An 18,208-nucleotide genomic window follows, 5' to 3' on the forward strand; every position below is an offset into this window, starting at 1 on the left:
CAGCATCAAGAGAAAACTGAAAGAAGCCTGAATCTTCTCACTAGAATCCCTGCAAAATGACTCATGTAATTGCTCTAAGTATCCTTAGCCTTTGTTGTACACCCACACGATTCTGATGCTGTAGACTCCTGTGGCATGCAGGGAAACTGGGAAGGGGACCCATTTTACATGCCCAGGATCCGGAAGAGACCACCAATTCCTCCTGTAAAAGCAGACAGGGACTGCCAAATGTCCAAGCTGAGGCACCTGCCAATCACTCCAGACCCTCTGGTTTGCCTCTCTGTTATTCCTGTTAGGGAGGAAAAGGCTTTATTTTCCTTTAAAGCTCCTAGGAGGGATTTCTAGGGTCTTCCCCCTCAGGAATTAGTTGTAGGAATAATTGGGCCAGTGGAGTGCAGGAGATATATCCAGCACAGCCTGTGTGCTCCTAGAAAAAGTGACCTAGATCAAGCAGCGGGTGGATGGAGGACTATTGTGGGGACCCCCTGCCACCTACTGACTTGCAGCTGAACCCACCTTTCCAGTAGCATCTGTAGGGCTGGGAGCTGGGGGAGGGGACAGAGAGAGCTGGGGGAGGGGAGGGGGAGAGGGAGGGGGTTGTTCCTTTCCGGACCAGGCTCCCTGTATCATCCCCCAGCCCCAGCCCCCACCACCACCCATCTGCACACACAGAGAGGAGGAGAAGGTGAGGACTGGGAGACAGGGGGTGGTAGGCAGAGGAGGTCAGCCCTGGAACTTGAGCTGGCTTGGTGGGTATTAGCGCCGCCTGAGCTCGCAGCCTGTGTGAGTGTGAGGGGGAGAGCGAGAGCAAGGGAGGGAGAGAGAGGCAGGCTGCGAGAGGAGAGAGGAGAGGGGGAGCAAGCGCTCCGCCAGCATGAGGACGGGCTTCTCTTTTCCGTGCTCAGTTAATCTGGCTGTCAGTTGGTGTTAACGCTGCCGTTTAAGTGCTCGGATTCCAAGGGAAACAGCCAAACCTCCCAGAAGGAAAGAAGGAAGCAAGCAAGGAAGGCAGGAACTGCAGGAGGAAAAGAAAAGGCAGAACAGAGAGAGGAGTCAAGGGAAGGGGGGGAAATACCAAATCTATGACTGGACCTGGGCTTCTTTTTCGCCAATGCAAAAAGGAATATGCAGCACATTTTTGCCTTCTTCTGCACCGGTTTCCTAGGCGCGGTAGTAGGTGCCAATTTCCCCAACAATATCCAGATCGGTGAGTGAGAGGGGCAGCCTGGGGAGGGACTTTCTGGGTCTGGAATGGTTTTTTTTTTGGGGGGGGGTGTCTGTGTCCCTCAAACCCCCTGCTATGGAAGGGGGTGATGATGGAAGGCGGACTTGGACTGCCAGCAGGGGAGGGGGCTTCTCTTGATCAGATGAGGAGCAAAGGGAAGTGTGCATACACATATTTACACATACAAACACAGCTCCACACACACCACTCACACTCTAGGCATGAGCATGTGAAATGGAGGAACCACTGCTTTGAAAGAAAGAAAATTCAGGCTGTAGCGAGGAGGAAAGGGGTAGTGGGTGTTTAAAGGAGTTCACTCCATTGCTCGATAGATGGTGCCTGATTTTATTTATTTATATCAATATGTGTGGTGTATTTCTGTGTGTGATGAGGTATTAAATATGCACATATGTATTTAACTGACTGAGGTGATGATTTCCTGGCTGGAGGAGGGGAAAGAGACCCTCTGAAAGGAGTGAAGGGTGCTGGGTTTATCGCAGCCCCTGAAATAATGCCAGGAGTCCCCCACTCTAAGTCGAGGGGGGGCTCTCATTCCTGCACTGGACGCCCCCCAGCTGCCTTCTCTCTGCTGTCTGCCATGCTGGGCTGGTGGTCCCCAGTCCTCCTATCCCGGAACTTCTTAGCCTGCCTTTATTCCTGCCCTTGCCCCCACCTCATAGATGTGCCATCCACAGACATCGTCTACCTTTTACACATACATTAGCCCACACAGACACATGTTTCCCCTCCCTCTTAGCTGTCCCCATCCCTAGGCTCTATCTTCTTAACTTAGAGGCAGGTTTCAACATGCTGCCTGCCTTTTTGTTCCCCCTTTCCCCCTCCTGGTTGTCATGCTTCTAAAAGGACCCCTCACCGTCCCTGTATTTCTGGGGCAGCTGACAGGTACTGCTTCTTTTAATAACAACGGGTGAGAGCAAAACAAACAGGAGCAATAACACCAGTAACAATGCGTGTCCACAAGGGCTCGGGGCTTCAGTGTGACCAGCGTGCCAGCACTGTGTGTGTCCTGGAATAGACCTAGCTGCTTTGCTTGGAGGCATTTTGGTTGGTTTGGGTTCTGTTTTCTCTCCCCCACAGGGACATAGCTCCACTAGGGAAAGTTGCTATTACTGGTACTTTGTGTTCTTTGTGTGAGTGTGGTGGTGGGGGGGTAGGATATGGTGCAAGTCCTATTCTGCTGGGCACACATGTGCCGCAGTACCAGGCTCTCCCGGCCTCTCCAGCATGCCGGCTCCAAGGGTGGTTGGAACAGCCATGGAGTAACTTGCTTTGTTTCCTGACACCTGTTAAACTATATTCTGAAGTGTGTCTGTGTATATGTGTTAGTGCCTTACACGCAAAACAAAACTTCCTGCCTCCGGAGACACTTCCCTTGAAGCCCCATCTGTGCCGCCTACCTCCCCACCCCTACCCCCCTCTTTCATTCATTACGGAGGAGGCTGGAGGAGGCAGGGGACAGGGACGTATTTGGGGTGTGGTCACCTGGTGGGGGGAGGGTGGGTGGAGCGGCAGAATCCAGCAGGAGTTTTTTGGTTTTTACTCTTTAAAATGGTGGCATATTAACATGTGTAAATCACTTGCTCTTCTGTGGAGAAGATTTTGTTTATGTGGGAACTTGCGCATGGCCTGTACGTTGCTGGTTGGAAATGCTTGTCTTGAGATGTGTGGACTTGCTCTCTCTTAAGTGTATTTGTATACAGCACTGTAGGTATGAACGCGGGGAGGTGGTTTGTGTTTTGGGTACGCATATGGGATATGTGTCTGCCCCCATGTATCTCTGCAGATTTTTCATCATATTTAGTTCCAACTTATTTGTTCAACTGGTAAGACCATTGTTTGTTTTCAAATAAAAGGCTGAAACATTACATTGTAGGACAAATGCTGACAATATCACTGCCATCAGGTAGTATTTAATTCTACTTGTACGATTGCTAATAAAAGCCTCACAGTCCATTTATTGGTTCTGAAACACAAACACATACCCACTGTGTAAGAAGTTGTAAGTATACTACGTTGGGACTGTGATTCCTGTCGAATCTGAGATAAACTTCTCTGTAAACATTCATTATAGTTCAGTCTCTGGAAATAGCTGATTTGAATCCGTAGAAATGGAATTCAATTCATTTTACATTGTCCACAGTAAATACAAAGGTCAGCCATGTACTCTTGCGTCTTGGAACTAGAGCCCCAACAGGCATCTTTGTTATGCTTTTCACTAGAATAGAATGTTCATACCCTCTTGACATTCTTAAACCCCCACACCTTTGAAGTCCAGGAATCTACCATGCAAATAGACACACCATGGCAATCTCTTATGTAACAAGCCATTCCTAGGTAGCTGGGATCATGAGTGTCAGAGAAGAAGCAAAATACTGTTTGTAAAAATTCAGGGTTTTCAGAAGAAATGAATAATATACCTCAGAGGTAACAGAATAGTTAAACTGCACGCAGGTCTTGTCAGGTCAGAGACCAAAAGTGTCAAAGCGAAGGGTTATAGTGCTGAAGAAGCCCACAGGGTCCCAGAGCTAGATTTCCCCTGCAATATTTGTTAGTGCTACTTCCTTTAAGTCTCTGTAATGAGGAATGGGTCCGATAGAGGAAAGATTAGGCGCAGCAAAGGTTTACGTGCCCACAGAGCTTAGGCTGCCTGGATGGTTACAGGAGGGAGGAGGAAGAGAAACGCAGTTATCCTGTTTTCTCTGACCTCATCTGGGTTGAGGAGTGAACAACCAAATATTTGGGTGGAATGATGGAGGCTCTTGTCACATCCAAGTTCATCAGTGGAAGTTGAAGCCCCCATGTCCACTTGAGTCTCTCTGAACTCCCCTCCCCACCAGTGAAGGCTACAACTAGTGAGTTTGGCACAGGGAGAAGAAAAGGGCCCATCTGGGGTGGGGTGTTGGGGGATTAAACCCGTCTCTATCCCAGATACCATGTTGCATTTTCTTTCCTTGTAGGGGGATTATTTCCAAACCAGCAGTCACAGGAACATGCCGCTTTTAGATTTGCTTTGTCACAACTCACAGAGCCCCCAAAGCTGCTCCCCCAGATTGATATTGTGAACATCAGCGACAGCTTTGAGATGACCTATAGATGTAAGTAATCGCTGCTATTCCTGACATTTCTTTCTGCGATCGACCAATGAAAGGAGAGCGTGCGAGTAGGTGGTAGTGTTGCAAAAAACCGCTTGAGTTGTCATTCGTCTTCATAAGAGAAAGCCCTCCAAGAAAAATTTCCAGGGCCTTTTGAGTGATTCTATCAGTTGGTATTTTAGATCCTGGAATGCTTTAGAAAATGGGACTGCTTTTTCACTGTCAGCTAACTTTAAATGCCAGGACGATGGGTGCTTGGGTTGACTGCCTCTTCCCTACCTTGCAGAGGTTTTCTTCTTCAGCTGAGAGAGTTTCACACATAAGAAACTTCGGAGAGATGGAGAATTAAAGATAAGGACTTGGGAAATGTGGTTTAAAATGCTTACGCCTCTCCTGTGCACAAGTTAAAAGGAGAAAATATACCCGTAGCTGATTAGAAAGGATATGTGACAAGTTGTCTATCTGGTTCCCCACTTTGGGAAATGACCTGAACTTTTGTAAAGTTGGCGCCTTGATTACTTCCAAAATGCTTTGAAGTGACTGATGCTTAAGACATAGTTTGTTGGATGGCCTCTGAGAGATGATCTCAAGAAGGAGAAGGAAGAGAGAAGTCTCTGACATATGAATTGAATGCATAGGAAAATGTGGGCAACAAATACCATTTTGAGTTTTTCTCACAACTAGGACTGAAAAGGAGACCTGTGTGGTTCCATGATTACAATTTGATGACAGATGGTGGCATAAAAATTAATCAGTAGAGACATTTTCCCTTCAGGGATTAAACTCAAGTAGGAATTTCTGGCATGGAGGTGTGAGCTGAATGGCCAAGAACAACTGGCGACCCAAATCTGGGTTAAACTGGTTAAATAGGCTTTGTGTGCCCCTATGGACTTGGTGACTCCTACTGAGCTTTGCACAAAGACATAGATCACATTTCCTTCACCTCTTTCCCACATTCCCCCACGGTGGGCTCTCAGTGGGTTGAACTGAATGAGCATTCTGCATGGAAAGCTCATATGGAGAATTTGGAATTCTCCCTATTCCTAAGACCACCCACAAGATAATGTTCATACAAAGTCCCAAGAATTATGATTATACCAGATACCACTTATTGAGGATTTGCTGTGTGTTAAGAACTATGGTAAGTATTTTAGAGACAATTATATTAGCATTTATTATCACTTATTGAGCACCACAATGGCCCCTGCAATGCACTATTTTTCATGTGTTAGCTGATTTAATCCCCACAGGCACCGGAGGGGGCACTATGTTACCTTCTTTTTAGGAAACTGAGGCTGCACCAAGTTACATAACTTGCCCAGGGTTGCCCAGGAAGTAAATGGTGGTCCTGTGACCCCCACATTCCATGTTCCTGGCACTGTGACAGGTACACTGTTCTTTATGGTAGCCTGATCAATCTGCTTAGATTACCCAAGAAGGAAAAGGAAGTTTTCGGAGACTTTTAAGGCAGTGGCTTGATCAAGCACTTAAGGAGAGAACCTTATAGTGCTTCGAATTATAGCTGTGATTTTACACAGGAGTGACCCATTGAATAAATAAAATAGCAGTTTTGCATTTTGGTAACACTGAGGTTGAAAATTTTATCTACTGTGTTATTCACTATCCTTTAAAAAAAGCTGGAGTTTAATTGTGAGGTATGTGTTCTGTGAAACCATCTCCCTGGAAAGCTGAATAATGTTGAGGAGGTAACCTTCCTTCCTTTTGATACAGCTTAGAGTAAAGCCTTTGAAAGGAGGATTTGGGTGTGGGCATCAACATATCTAAAACCCGCCTATAATTATGCATAATATTTTGCCCTTATATGCATATGCTAATTTGTTTACTGAGGAGAGGCTCCACAGCTTCTGTCATACTCCATAGCTTTTGTCATCTCTCAAAGGGGCCCCTTACTCCAGAAGGATTACTTGCCTAAGGAATCAGGAAAAATAAGTGGCTGGTGTGTGCATTCACTTATAGTGCTGAGAATGGTCTACAGCAGAGTTTGGTAGAATGAGATGTTAACTGCTGTCCTAGTGTCAAGATGTTGACTGGCAGGACAAGATAATAAAAGACAGAAAAAAAAAGAGGAGGAAATGTTCTGAAGCCAAAGGTGGTGCTTCTGTATTGTTATCTTAACTACCTAACACTTGATCTCGAATAGGGTTGTTGGCCATTTACTGGGGAGATTGAAATAGGATACACATCCTATTTCATGTCATCCATGGTGGTTACTGAACCTGGAGTGAAGAGATCTAGGTTCTTAAACTTGATTCCTGCCATGTGCCGTTGCACAGGTTTCTATTAATTTGGCCATCCTTTAAATGTTTCTTCAATACTCTGAACTGAGATGGACCCTGGGAAAAGAAATGATAAAAGGCCCTTGCTTTCAAGTAGCTTATGGTGCAGTGGGTAATGTTGCTGTGGGGATTGTATGAGAAGCAATAATGCTGTCTTGTGCTTAGCTCTCTATTTTTTCCCTTTAGCTCCAAGATCAGAGCCAGTACTAGGCAATTTGCATGGCAGTGCTGGCATTGTAATTCCCAGCCTGCCTGGAAGATTCTCTGTTAACTTTTATAGGAGCGCAGGAAACCTTCTGGAGCTATGTTCCCTATGGTCTTTTGATTTGGGAAAACTGTACATCTGTCCTGATTGGAATTAAGTAAAACATGTCAGAGGAAGTAGACAGGTTTTCAGTAGGCTACACTAATTAATCATTTATGAAAAACCAAGAAAAGCATCTTATTCAGGTGAAATCTGAATCTGGTGAAATTTTGAAATCTGGACTAGTAGTTAAATTAAGTGCCTCAGTTTTACCTCCAGAAAATAACTAAATACTTGTTTTTCTTTCTATTTTTGAATTTTATTTATTTATTTATTTATTTGAGAGTGTGCATAGGGCGGAGGGGCAGAGTAAGAGAGGGAGAGAGAATCTCAAACAGACTCCCTGCTAATCATGGAGCCCTACCGAGGGCTTGATCCGAGGACTCTGAGATCATGACCTGAAATCAAGAGTAGGACGCCCAATTGACTGAACCAACCCGGCACCGCCCTAAGTATTTGTTTTTCGTAATGTTTGCTGTCATTTGGTTCTTTTCCTGCCCATTTTGCTATTCACTATCCCTCCACCAGAGGGTAGAGAAGGGAAGGGAGAGGAAGTGTAAGGAGAACTATTCCTGCTGGAAATGTTGGCATGAGAGGATTACAAAGGGAAAATGATGCTTGTATGGTAGGGGATGAGGGGAACATGGAAGAGGAGCACTGCTAACACCAGTGGCCAGATGAGAGTTTTGTATGTTCTTTGCATTCGAGCCTTCTTGCTTTCCTTGTCCGCCGTCATTAAGGGATAATAAAGTCACTGAATCAGCAAATGCCTTACATTTTCCTCTCAGCACTCATCCAAGCCTAGAGGGGCAGGAGTTGAGGAGACTGTCCATAGAGACTGTATTTAACTGACCAGCTATTCAGTTTAGCTTGGTGCCTTTGTATAGATATAGGTATAGATAAAGGGAGAGATGAGATGCAGATTGGGGTTCGTATTGGATGTCTAAGGAGCAGTCCACAACTTAATTCTTACCTTTCCATTCATTCATGCTGCACATATACACTGAATGCCTAACTTCATGCCCAGTACTGTCCCAGTGCTAGGGATATAATGGCCAACAAAGAAGACACAGTCTTTTTCCTAGTGGGGGTTACAGTTTTAGCCAAGAAGACCTCAATCTTCAGTGCATAGAAAATTCAACCAGGGAGCCTATTTAAAGCAAGACTTGGAGATGGATTCTGGACCTCTGAGTAAGAATATTCAAGAGCCAACACTGGGGGGATTCCATAGTAGTTAGTATGGGGATCACACTTTGAGAAACTCTTTAATCTAAAAAGCTTTCCATTCCCTCAGCACGTGTGTTTGAGCCCTTAATCAAGCCCAGACATGGTGTTAAGCACTAGAAGTACAGGCAAAAGTAAGACATGTTCCCTGCCCTGTAGGATTTTATCCCTAGTGAGGCCGACTGTCCTGTAAAAAGAAAATTACAATGTCGTATTGGAGTAACAATTTGTAGGGAGTGTTGGAGATGCCCTGAGGAGTGGATGTGGCCTCCCATAGGGTGGTGGCAGAATTGAGTCTCAGTGATAAATAGCAGCTTTCCAGGAAGACAAGGTAAGGGGGGCAAAAAGGGTGAGGCAAGTGTGTTCTGGCAGAGGAAATGACAAGTACAAAGGTCAAGGGGATAACTTTACTGTACTACTCTCTTGCTCTGGCCTCTTATGGAAGTCCAGGCTGGGCCTCTCATCCATTTATCTAATACTGCAGAAGGGGTCACCTAATGGCCATCTGTAAGCAGGTACAGCACAATATTTAAAAATCATGGAATTTCACATCAGAATTTGGGTATCTTAGGTCTCTTTGATATTTTAAAAGATGTGGCAGTTTTGGATCTCACATCTATATAGCCCCAATTTGCCAGGATAGAGGTGGGAGTACTCCATCGAGATGGTTACTTTCCCAACCAGCCCATTTCTCTCATTTTATTTAGCTTGCCTGTCCCTTGGAAGCACTCTGTTTTCAAGGCCTAGTTGGTTTGTCCTATATTGTTGCTTTGATGTGTGTCTATAAGTCAACTTCACCACCAGAATGTGAAACACTGTCCAGAAAGGTCATGTATATCTATGGTTCAGTGTTGCTGACAACACCCAGCAAAGGGCTGTACCCCTAATACAAATGAACCAACATCTCCAGAAGCCAAGGAATCACACAGCACAAAGATGCTCAGAGCTAGAGCGCCTGGGTGGGTCAGTTGGTTAAGCCTCCAAGTCTTGGTTTCTGCTCAGGTCATGGTGTCAGGGTTGTGGGATCAAGCCCCACATTGGATGCATTGGATTCCACACTCAGCATGGGGTCTGCTGGAGATTCTTTCCTTCCCCATTCCCCCTGCACACTCCTACTCATGCTCATTTGCTGTCTCTGTCTCAAATAAATAAATAAAATCTTAAAAAAAAAAAAGCAAAACAAGATGCTGAGAGCCTATGTGACAGTCAGGTGGAGGCTAATTGCCTAACTATAATGGGTTTCCCTCTGTTATAGACCCACTCACGAAGCCCAAGGGGGATCTAGCCAGACTTCAGGCATGGATAGCAGACAGATGGCATCTTAGCTCTTGCCTAAGAGTCCCTCATCATTTTAGAGTTGCAGGCTAATAGTTCAGTGAATTTAAAATGCACAGTGCTTTTTGAAAAATGGCATAAAAATCTAGATTTCTGGCTTCTCTAAAAAACTTAGGGCATCAGGCAGCCCTGGACCTACATTCCTGCTCAGCTTCTCTTGTCTAGAGTTGAGAAGTGCCGTCCTCTTTCTTTTTTCTTTCCTTTAAGATTTTATTTATTTATTTATTTATTTATTTATTTTTGAGAGAGAGAGAGAGAGAGGAGCAGGGGGAGGGGCAGAGAGAGAGGGACAAGCATACTCCCCCCTGAGCAGGGAGCTCTACATGGGGCTCTATCCCAGGACTCTGAGATCATGACCTGAGCTGAAGTCAGATGCTTAACTGACTAAGCCACGCAGGTGCCCCAGTGCTGTCCTCCTTAGGCATAAGGCATAAACTCTCAACTTCACCAAAGTCTTCAGCACTCCCTGTTGTACATGTGGTCAGTGTAACAAAATTATACTGCTTCCCAGGCATGGAAGCAAGCCAGTCTGCTCACACCTAATTTATATCCTTCAGTACATGTCATTTCATTATTTCATTCCAATCATATCTCTTCTTCACTCTATAACTAATAGTGGAGGACACAAAAGGTATGTAACTTCTGTTCTCAAAAAAATCTGTATGTAGTAATGAAGAGAATAGAGGGCTGGTTCTAGGTAAACAAAGATGATCTCAGAGACCTACCATGTGACAGACCCTTCACATAGATTGTCCTTCAGTTTTATAACAATCCTGAAAAATCATTAGCCCCATTTTGTATATGATGCTCTGGAGACTGAGTCAAGTAAGGGCCTTCCCCGTATTCTAGAGTGGAGAAGGACTGAGCCAGTATTTGTAGTCAGCTTTTGGGACTCCAAAACTCAGTGGGCTTTCTCCCTTGTAAAATGCATGACTCTAGGGACACAGAAAAGAAAAAGAGCAGTAAGAGAATCCAACACAAGAAGTGCCCCAGTGAAGTTTATGATTCAGGGTTAAGAGCTAAGTCTTCTGAGGCAGAGCATGGCTGTGCATAATAAGCAAGACTCCTGGGGAGGTTGAGGCGGCCCTGAAAGGTGGAGCATGTGTTTGTGGTTGGGAGGTGCAGAGTTCAGAGTCGGTCTCCTGCATCCACCCTGTGCTCTTGGTTAAAGTGAAGATGTCCGCCTATCTCCCGCTGATGTTACAAATCTGAGTGTGGCTTTTTCATCTTCACCCATGCCTTGACTTTAAGACATGTAGTCATCAACATGTGTCTGTTTTTCACTCTGGGTTTTTTAAAAAAGTAATATTGATTTATTCTTCTCATACCCACTTAAGCCCCCATGTTGCATCACCACTTCCTCATATCAGGGAGGGAGACAAACCATAAGTGACTCTTAATCTCACAAAACAAACTGAGGGTTGGTGGGGGGAGGGGGTTTGGGAGAAGGGGGTGGTATTATGGACATTGGGGAGGGTATGTGTTTTGGTGAGTGCTGTGAAGTGTGTAAACCTGGTGATTCACAGACCTGTACCCCTGGGGATAAAAATATATGTTTATAAAAAATAAAAAATTATATTAAAATTTCAAAAAAAAAAAAGTAATATTGATAACACAAGCTTCTTGGTGTCAAGGTTTATGAACATTGCTTCTTCTGACTACATTGAAGACTCTGCTGAGATCAGTGAGACTACTGCTCTCTCAGACACTCAAGATAAATGGTTAAGATTCATTCATTTGTTGATTCCTTCAAAACATCGTCATTGCCCTCCATGAGCCTATGTGCCATTACTGCCCCCTCCCACACCCTAGCAGACAGCAGTCATTGACTACACAATTCTTTCCCATTGAATATAGACATGGCCTGAAATTATTTTTCTCTTTTCTTTCTTTGTCCTTCCTTTCTTCCTCCCTCCCTCCTGCTTGCTTGCTTCTTCCTTCCTTCTTCCCTTCCTCTCCTCTCTTCTCCCCTTTTCTCCTCTCTTCTCCCCTCCCCTGCCCTTTCCTTTCTTTTCTTTTTTCTTTCTCATCATAGCATTCCAGGCAGCTACTTCAAATTGCTCAGAGTCGAAGTTGATGCAAAAGATAAAAATCCATTCACCACTACAAGACATCACACTAGGAATAGAGGAAAATAAAATGCATTAGGCATTGATTCTCTCCTCAAGGTGCTCAGGTTCTTAAAGGGGAAATAGGCATGCACAAAACACCTGATATAATGGAGAGGTTTTCTCTCTCTTTCTTTCCTCATATCTCCCCCACCCCGCACCCCGCCCAAAAAACACACCAAGTTTTAAGCAGCGAAAAGTATGTGAATTGGGATTTGAAGACATGGGTTCAAATTCTGGACTATCTATCCCTAGGAAACATTCCTGTGTGTGACTTTGGAAAAGCACCACCGCCCCAACCTTATTTATAGAATAAAGCTCTTATCATTTCTGAGAGTCCCTCTAGGGCTGTATTTCTATGGTGAGAGTGTATGAAAACTCAGGGACAAACTGTTTAGAAAAGAAGCCCTTCTATCAGCCACTAGTTCAACTGAGAATCTAAGGAAAGCTCTGAACTTACCCCCAGCACATTACACATCCAGGCTACATTTTGTAAACCAGGGCAAGAGTACTAAGCCTCCCATGGGTCTCAGGTGCATTCATTCAATATTCAACAAGTATTTATGGAGCGCTTACTACTGTGAACGAAAACAGAAGGCAGCCCTGTGCTCATGCAGCTTACCAGCTAGTGAGAGATGGAGATATTGCCAAATGATTGTACAGACGGGTGTATCATCATAGACTGTGATAAAGAAGGGGCCATGATTCAATGGAAGCATAGTACAAAGGAATCAGCTCTGGGCAGAAGGATGAATAGGTGTTTGAGCTGAGAACTAAAGGCTTTTAGCGATGTGGTACTTGGAAAAGAAGGCATATTCTAGAAGCTTCCTGAGCAGAAGCATGAGAGGAAGGGAAATGAAGGGTGTGGGGGGCTGGAAAGGATGGCAAGGGTGAGGCCGTGTGGGCCCTGTTACAGATTTTGATTTTTAGCCTAAGAGCTGTGGGAAACCCACTGAAGGGTTTCAAGCAGAGAAGTGTCATGTTCAGATTTCTGTTTTCTCACCAGGAATCAGATGCTCGAGAGCACTTTGCCACTTTCATGTTCCCTGAAGACTTTCTGCTTATGTAGCAATGATCTTTGTGCCTTTACTCCTGTTGCCAATTTGGGATAAAGTCTGGCAGATGGGCAGAGGGCTGGGGACAGACGCTGGGGGGGAGGGAAAGCTGATGACTGGGTGTAGGGGTAAGTTGTCATGTGTGCTCTGTGGTGTGCTCGTGGGTGTGCTCATGGGAACTGGAGGCTGATCCAGCACAGGGCTGGTAAGCTTGGGCTTGCAAGTGAGGAGTCAGCTGGAGTCCCCACTTACTTCATCAGCAGGAACCTTGATGTGCAGTCAAACCGGCAGTTCACTGCTGTTTCCTCCACTTGCAGCTACAAACCTTTCCTTCCCTGTTCCCCTGTTGAAATTCTGTCCTTCTGGTTAGTCCTAGCCCTTGTATCACCTTCTCCAGGAAGCCTTCCTTGCTTTCCCATGTTCACACCCACCTCCTCTGCCCCTTGGCCCTTTGTATCTTCCCCAGACCAGTGGTCCCAGGTAGCACTGGGTTTTAGTCCCCAGGACCCTTGTCTTATCTGACTAAACAACTTGAGAGCAGTGGCTGCATTTTCTTGAGCTCCCTATCACAGTGTCCACCAAAGAACAGCATTCAGCAATGCTAGTTGAATGGATGAATGAATGAATGAACAAATGAATGCATAGCTGTGTATTACGTAACATGGGGGCAGTGATGAGAAAAATCCTGAACTACTGCCATTTATGGGGGTTGTGCTTTAATATTATGAGTTTTGAGAGTTTCAATAGGCTGCATTGTAAATTCCTGTGGAAGGCTGTTAAAACTAGAAAGTGTTGCTAGAAAGTGATAGTTGTAAGCCGAATCAAAAGCTCAATCTGGCTCTTTTTGGACTATTGTCAGAAAGGGTCCTAGATAAGATGTAAGACTCCACTTTCTAGATCAAGGATTTCTGGTTCAAGGCCTGCTGTGCCACTGAGGCCTTGTATGGTTTGGATAAGTCAATTCTGTTTCTCCAAAACCTCAGTTTCTTTCCAGTGAAGGAAATAATTCTCTCAAGGACATGTGGTTATTATGAGAAGGACCAAATGATAGCTGATTTCAAATCAACTTTCCACTCCATGCAATGCCATTAGATAGCTCCTTTCATTCTCCATTTTCGCCAGGTGAGAAACCTGAGTTCTCAGAGGGGGTGGGGGTGGGAGGAACGATGGCCTCTGTGTATCTGGTTCTATCCCTAGACATCTACAAGCTGAGAGGGCTTTCCTGGTTCCACTGGTAGCTGTGTCTGCTGCTGTTGTAGACCTGTAGGTTCCCTCCCCTGGCAGCAGCTCTGCTCCCCTGCTATCAGGGCTTGCTGCTTTGGTCACACGGCCCTCTGTGTTTTCAAGTGGCCTGTGCTGCTCCATGGCACCTGCAATCAGGGTGCGCTGTGCACTGAGGATCCTGGACAGCTCTTCCCACTCTGACGGCTCTTGTGACTTTAGTGTGTCACAGCTTGCTGTCCAAAGAGCACATGGAAGACCAAGGTCATGGGAGGTTCAGATCACAGAGGATGCAGGCCAAATTGGGGTTAATGAGGCAGTTGGAGGCTAATGAATCTGATACCCAATGGCTAAGGTTGTTTCTGTGTGTGCATGATGTAGAATCTCTAGGATGGGAATAAACTGTTTAAGAACAGCATTTATTTTGTGTACAAAAGTGATATGTGTATTGTAGAAAACCATGGGGACATAGACACCAAACAAAATAAAATTTGTGTAATTACAGTACTAAGGATAAACTTCCCATCTCTCTTCTGAACATATCAACTTAAAAATTAAGAATAGATTGGTATTACTATCTTACAACATGATTTTTTTTATCCAGTGTTACATATGCTACTTTGAATATTATACATTTATTTTTAATGTCTTTCTAAAAGCATAATGTACGTATGTACAACTTAAATATCTACAATTTATTTCATTTGTCTCCTTTTATTGAATGTCTAGTTTATTTCCAAATAATTTCCTACAAACAATGCTATGATGGTCATCCCAATAAAAGTTTAATCATTTGTATGTATTATTCTGATTTTAAGAGCATTATAGACCACTAGGACAATTTCTAATGAGATTTAATAGAATAGTTAGTATATACAGAACTTGAAATAATTTGTTCAGCATTTGTATTGACTTGTTGTATGGCTTTGAGAAATCTTTGTGCCCACTTTTGTTTCCAGATGTATAATATGGGGTTATAATACCAGATTCTCAGGGCTATTAGAGTAATGTCATTACTCCTAAGAAAGAGCTTCAAAAACTGAGAAGTGCAGGGTAATATAATTAACTAGGCTTCTTATCTATTAACATAAATGCACCACAAGTATAAAGTGACTAATTAATCCTTAGTGTTTTCCTAGGAGGGTGGTCATTATCTATGAATGAATCTATTTTGTGGATGGGAAAAACTGAAGCCTCAAGGAAGCGAGTTTACCCGGGGTCCAAATATGCAACAATGCAAAATCTGAAAGTATGTCTTCTCACTTATTATTCAGTCCCCCAGACTGGACTAAATATGTGGGCCAATGTCTTTTGCTTGAGAAGTTACTGCTTCTAGGGAGAAAGGGCAATCCCATTTGGGCGGTGAGCAATCAAGACTCTTGGTGGCAAGTGACAGAAACCTAACCAATGGATAGTTTTGATTTTGTATACAGGTAGATTCAGGGGCTTGAATAATGAATGTCATGAGGAATGAGATATACCCCCTGAATTTTAATTTTAATTCAGCTTTTCACTAAATCGGCTTTATTCTCAGATCTATCTATCCTTAATATATGCCAGATCCCAATTGTCAGATCCCCGCACAATTAGCCTTTACCTGCCCATTTGAAGATCCACTGGAAAGGGAACTTCTCTTTTTCCCATCCATTACCCTCAGAAAAAATCCTGGGCCTGATGTCATTGAATAATGTGACACGGTGACCAGGATATTGTTATCTTTTGGTTGGTCTAGGTCAAGTCACATGTTCATTCTTAAAGCTTGGGGTGGTAAGAAGGACCAGGTGGATTGTTAGTTTCAGTCAGCCCCTACACCTGACTATAGGGACAGTGGGAAGGATTAATTCCCCAAAGGAAATCAGTGTACTATTCCTTAGTAGGCAAAATAATAATAATAATAATAATAATAATAATAATAAATTTTAAAAAATCCAGATGTTTTCCTTTGGTACCTTTCCGCAGAAAGAAAAATTTGGAGAAGCTGGGACTAGACAAAGTGTTGATATGCTGAGACACAAAAGAGCCACCAATGAGAGAGGAGCATACAATGGATGCTGGTGGGTAAGGCAAGATCAGAAGTCAGTGTAGGCAAAAGGTTTGAAATCCAGGCAGATTCATGAATTAAAGCTGAGGAGATTTTGATAATCCCTCCTGAGCTAGGAGCTCAGGAGTTCATGGAACAATTTTTGGAATGTGTAGTCCACCCAAAATGGTGTGGCTGGGTGGGGGTGTCTTTTCAGATTACTCTTTGACATTCAGATTACTCTTTGACAAAATGTTGGAGCTTTTCCCTAAGATACCTGGTGATTTTGAGACACCCATACTCTTTCCCAGTGACCAAGACATTTCCTGCTCTATCAGACATTCAAGCTATTGTGCACAAACTCTTTAACAGTCCTGGTAGGAATCTTGGCTGCAAATCTGATGAGCCCACACCACCAGATGGTAGGTTCTTCTAATTGGTTCCATCCCTCCTAGTTTTTGGCAGGAATGAAGGCTTTCCTATGCCTGAAGAGGGGGACAGAGAGAGCCAGGATGAAATGAAGGAGGTTTTAACCTCTGTTAAACAGGCAGAGTTCTTAAGCTAGTTTCTGTTCAGGATGATATGGTTCTTTCTTGTCAGGTCATGGATTCACAGTAGACTGAAATTCTAAAACTAATGTGATGAGACACAGGATTATAGGGATTAGAAAGTGCTTTGCTTAGCTAGAAAGGTCAGCTTATCTAGGGGAGGGATTTCACATATTCAGTTATTGATATTTAGGGAGCATTGTGATAGATTCAGTTATTATTTGATAATTATTCATCTCTTCCCCCAAACTCTTTGGGAAGAGTATATCTCCCTGCTCCATTAATTTTATGTTTGGTCATGTGACTGGCTTTTACAAGTAGGATATTGTTAGGCAAGTTTCAAGCAGAAGCCATGGGGTGGGGGAACCACATGCCTCAGAGAGTCTGCTGGTCCCAGAAGAAAGAAAACTACAAAACACAGAGGTGCTGCAGTCAACGCACAAGCTAAAGTCTGAAGTGGAGCTGTCCCAGCTGACCTGCAGACCTGTGAACGTGCTAGTAAATGCTTATTGTTATATACATTAAGTTTGGGGATGCTTTGTTATGTAGCAATATCTGACCAGTACAAGCAACCACTGTATGTTCCACATCCACATGTTACTAGGCACTGAGGGAACACTGCATAATGATAGATACAGTCCTGGTCTCCATGAGGCATAGGTTCTATAGGGACATAGGCAGTAAGTACATTAACAAATAAGAAGAATAATAGAAATTGTTACTATGGGTATAAAGAAAATAGAATGTGGTGACAAATCTCTATGGTAGAAGAGAATACCCACTTTAACTGGTCAAGGAAGACCTCTCTAAGGAGGTGACTTCTGAGCTCAAATATGAAAGTTAGAAATGAGACAGCCGGACAAGGTATGACACCCTGTGGAATGTGAAAAACCAGCCACGTGGGCAAGTTAAATTGAGAATCCTGGTCGAGGCAGTGGAGAATGAGGGACCCTGAAAACATTCCTTGCAAATTGGGTCACTCAGTTGTTCTCAGGCAGATGCTGGTTTCTCTGCACCACATTATATACGCAAGTTAAGGGCTGACAATGGGGCACTTGCTACCATGGCAAGAGAGCCACAGGCTGTGGAAGCCACTGAGCATAAAAGCAGCAGATAGTAAGGTTCCCAGGGCATTCCTACCAGAGAGGTCATGGAATTGCCTATCCTTTCTGTCTTGGTTCCAGAATAGTGATTATTGCTGTTGCTTCTAAGGATGATAGGAGGGTGTGTGTGTGTGTGTGTGTGTGTGTGTTCTTTCACAGGGGAGAGAAACGAACTAGATGGTTTCTAGATCCTTTCCAAGTCTGTGATTATAAAACTTAAGGATTCTGAGATTTAAATTATGTGTGAAGGAAATGTTAAATCGAAGTACTTCATCTTAGCTTGGTGCCAAACTCCATTTGTTAATTGAGGTGGTTAATTAGGGCAGAGTCTCTCTTGAGCAAGCAGGATAAGCTCCAGCCATCCCAAACCTATCCAGTAAAGCCTATGCAGTTGCCACAGCTACAAGGGAGGGCAGAAAACACCTAACGTGAGCCCTCCATTTAATCTGTACTCCAGACACTAAAAAGCAGGAGTCTTTGGGGATGGGAGCTCATAAAGGCCCAAGTGAAGTCTAGAAACCAGGTATTTATTAACTTTGGAAAAATTACTTAAGCTGTACTTACTGTCTTTTCTTTCTTGCTCCAAGATCATTCTGAATACGTTCAAATATGGTTTCTGCTCTGACTATTCTGATGAACCAGGTCTCTAGGGTTA

The 18,208-nt window shown here is 43.9% G+C and overlaps 1 protein-coding gene across 3 annotated transcripts in view; it reads left to right on the plus strand.

Annotated features, from left to right (window-relative positions):
• The first annotated feature begins 708 nt into the window (after nucleotides 1-708).
• Nucleotides 709-18,208, plus strand: part of GRIA1 (glutamate ionotropic receptor AMPA type subunit 1) — a 306,213-nt gene continuing 288,713 nt past the window's right edge. Inside the window, exons 1-2 of one of the 3 annotated variants that reach the window (XM_059417205.1) lie at nucleotides 709-1,207; nucleotides 4,204-4,341. In XM_059417205.1, the coding sequence (XP_059273188.1) occupies nucleotides 1,126-1,207; nucleotides 4,204-4,341 (220 nt within the window). In that variant the 5' untranslated portion in view covers nucleotides 709-1,125. The remainder of the gene's footprint in view (nucleotides 1,208-4,203; nucleotides 4,342-18,208) is intronic. The other 2 variants (XM_059417204.1, XM_059417206.1) reach the window with 2 other exon arrangements.

This window comes from Mustela nigripes, chromosome 12 (genome assembly GCF_022355385.1).
Source record: "Mustela nigripes isolate SB6536 chromosome 12, MUSNIG.SB6536, whole genome shotgun sequence".
Lineage (NCBI taxonomy): Eukaryota > Metazoa > Chordata > Mammalia > Carnivora > Mustelidae > Mustela > Mustela nigripes.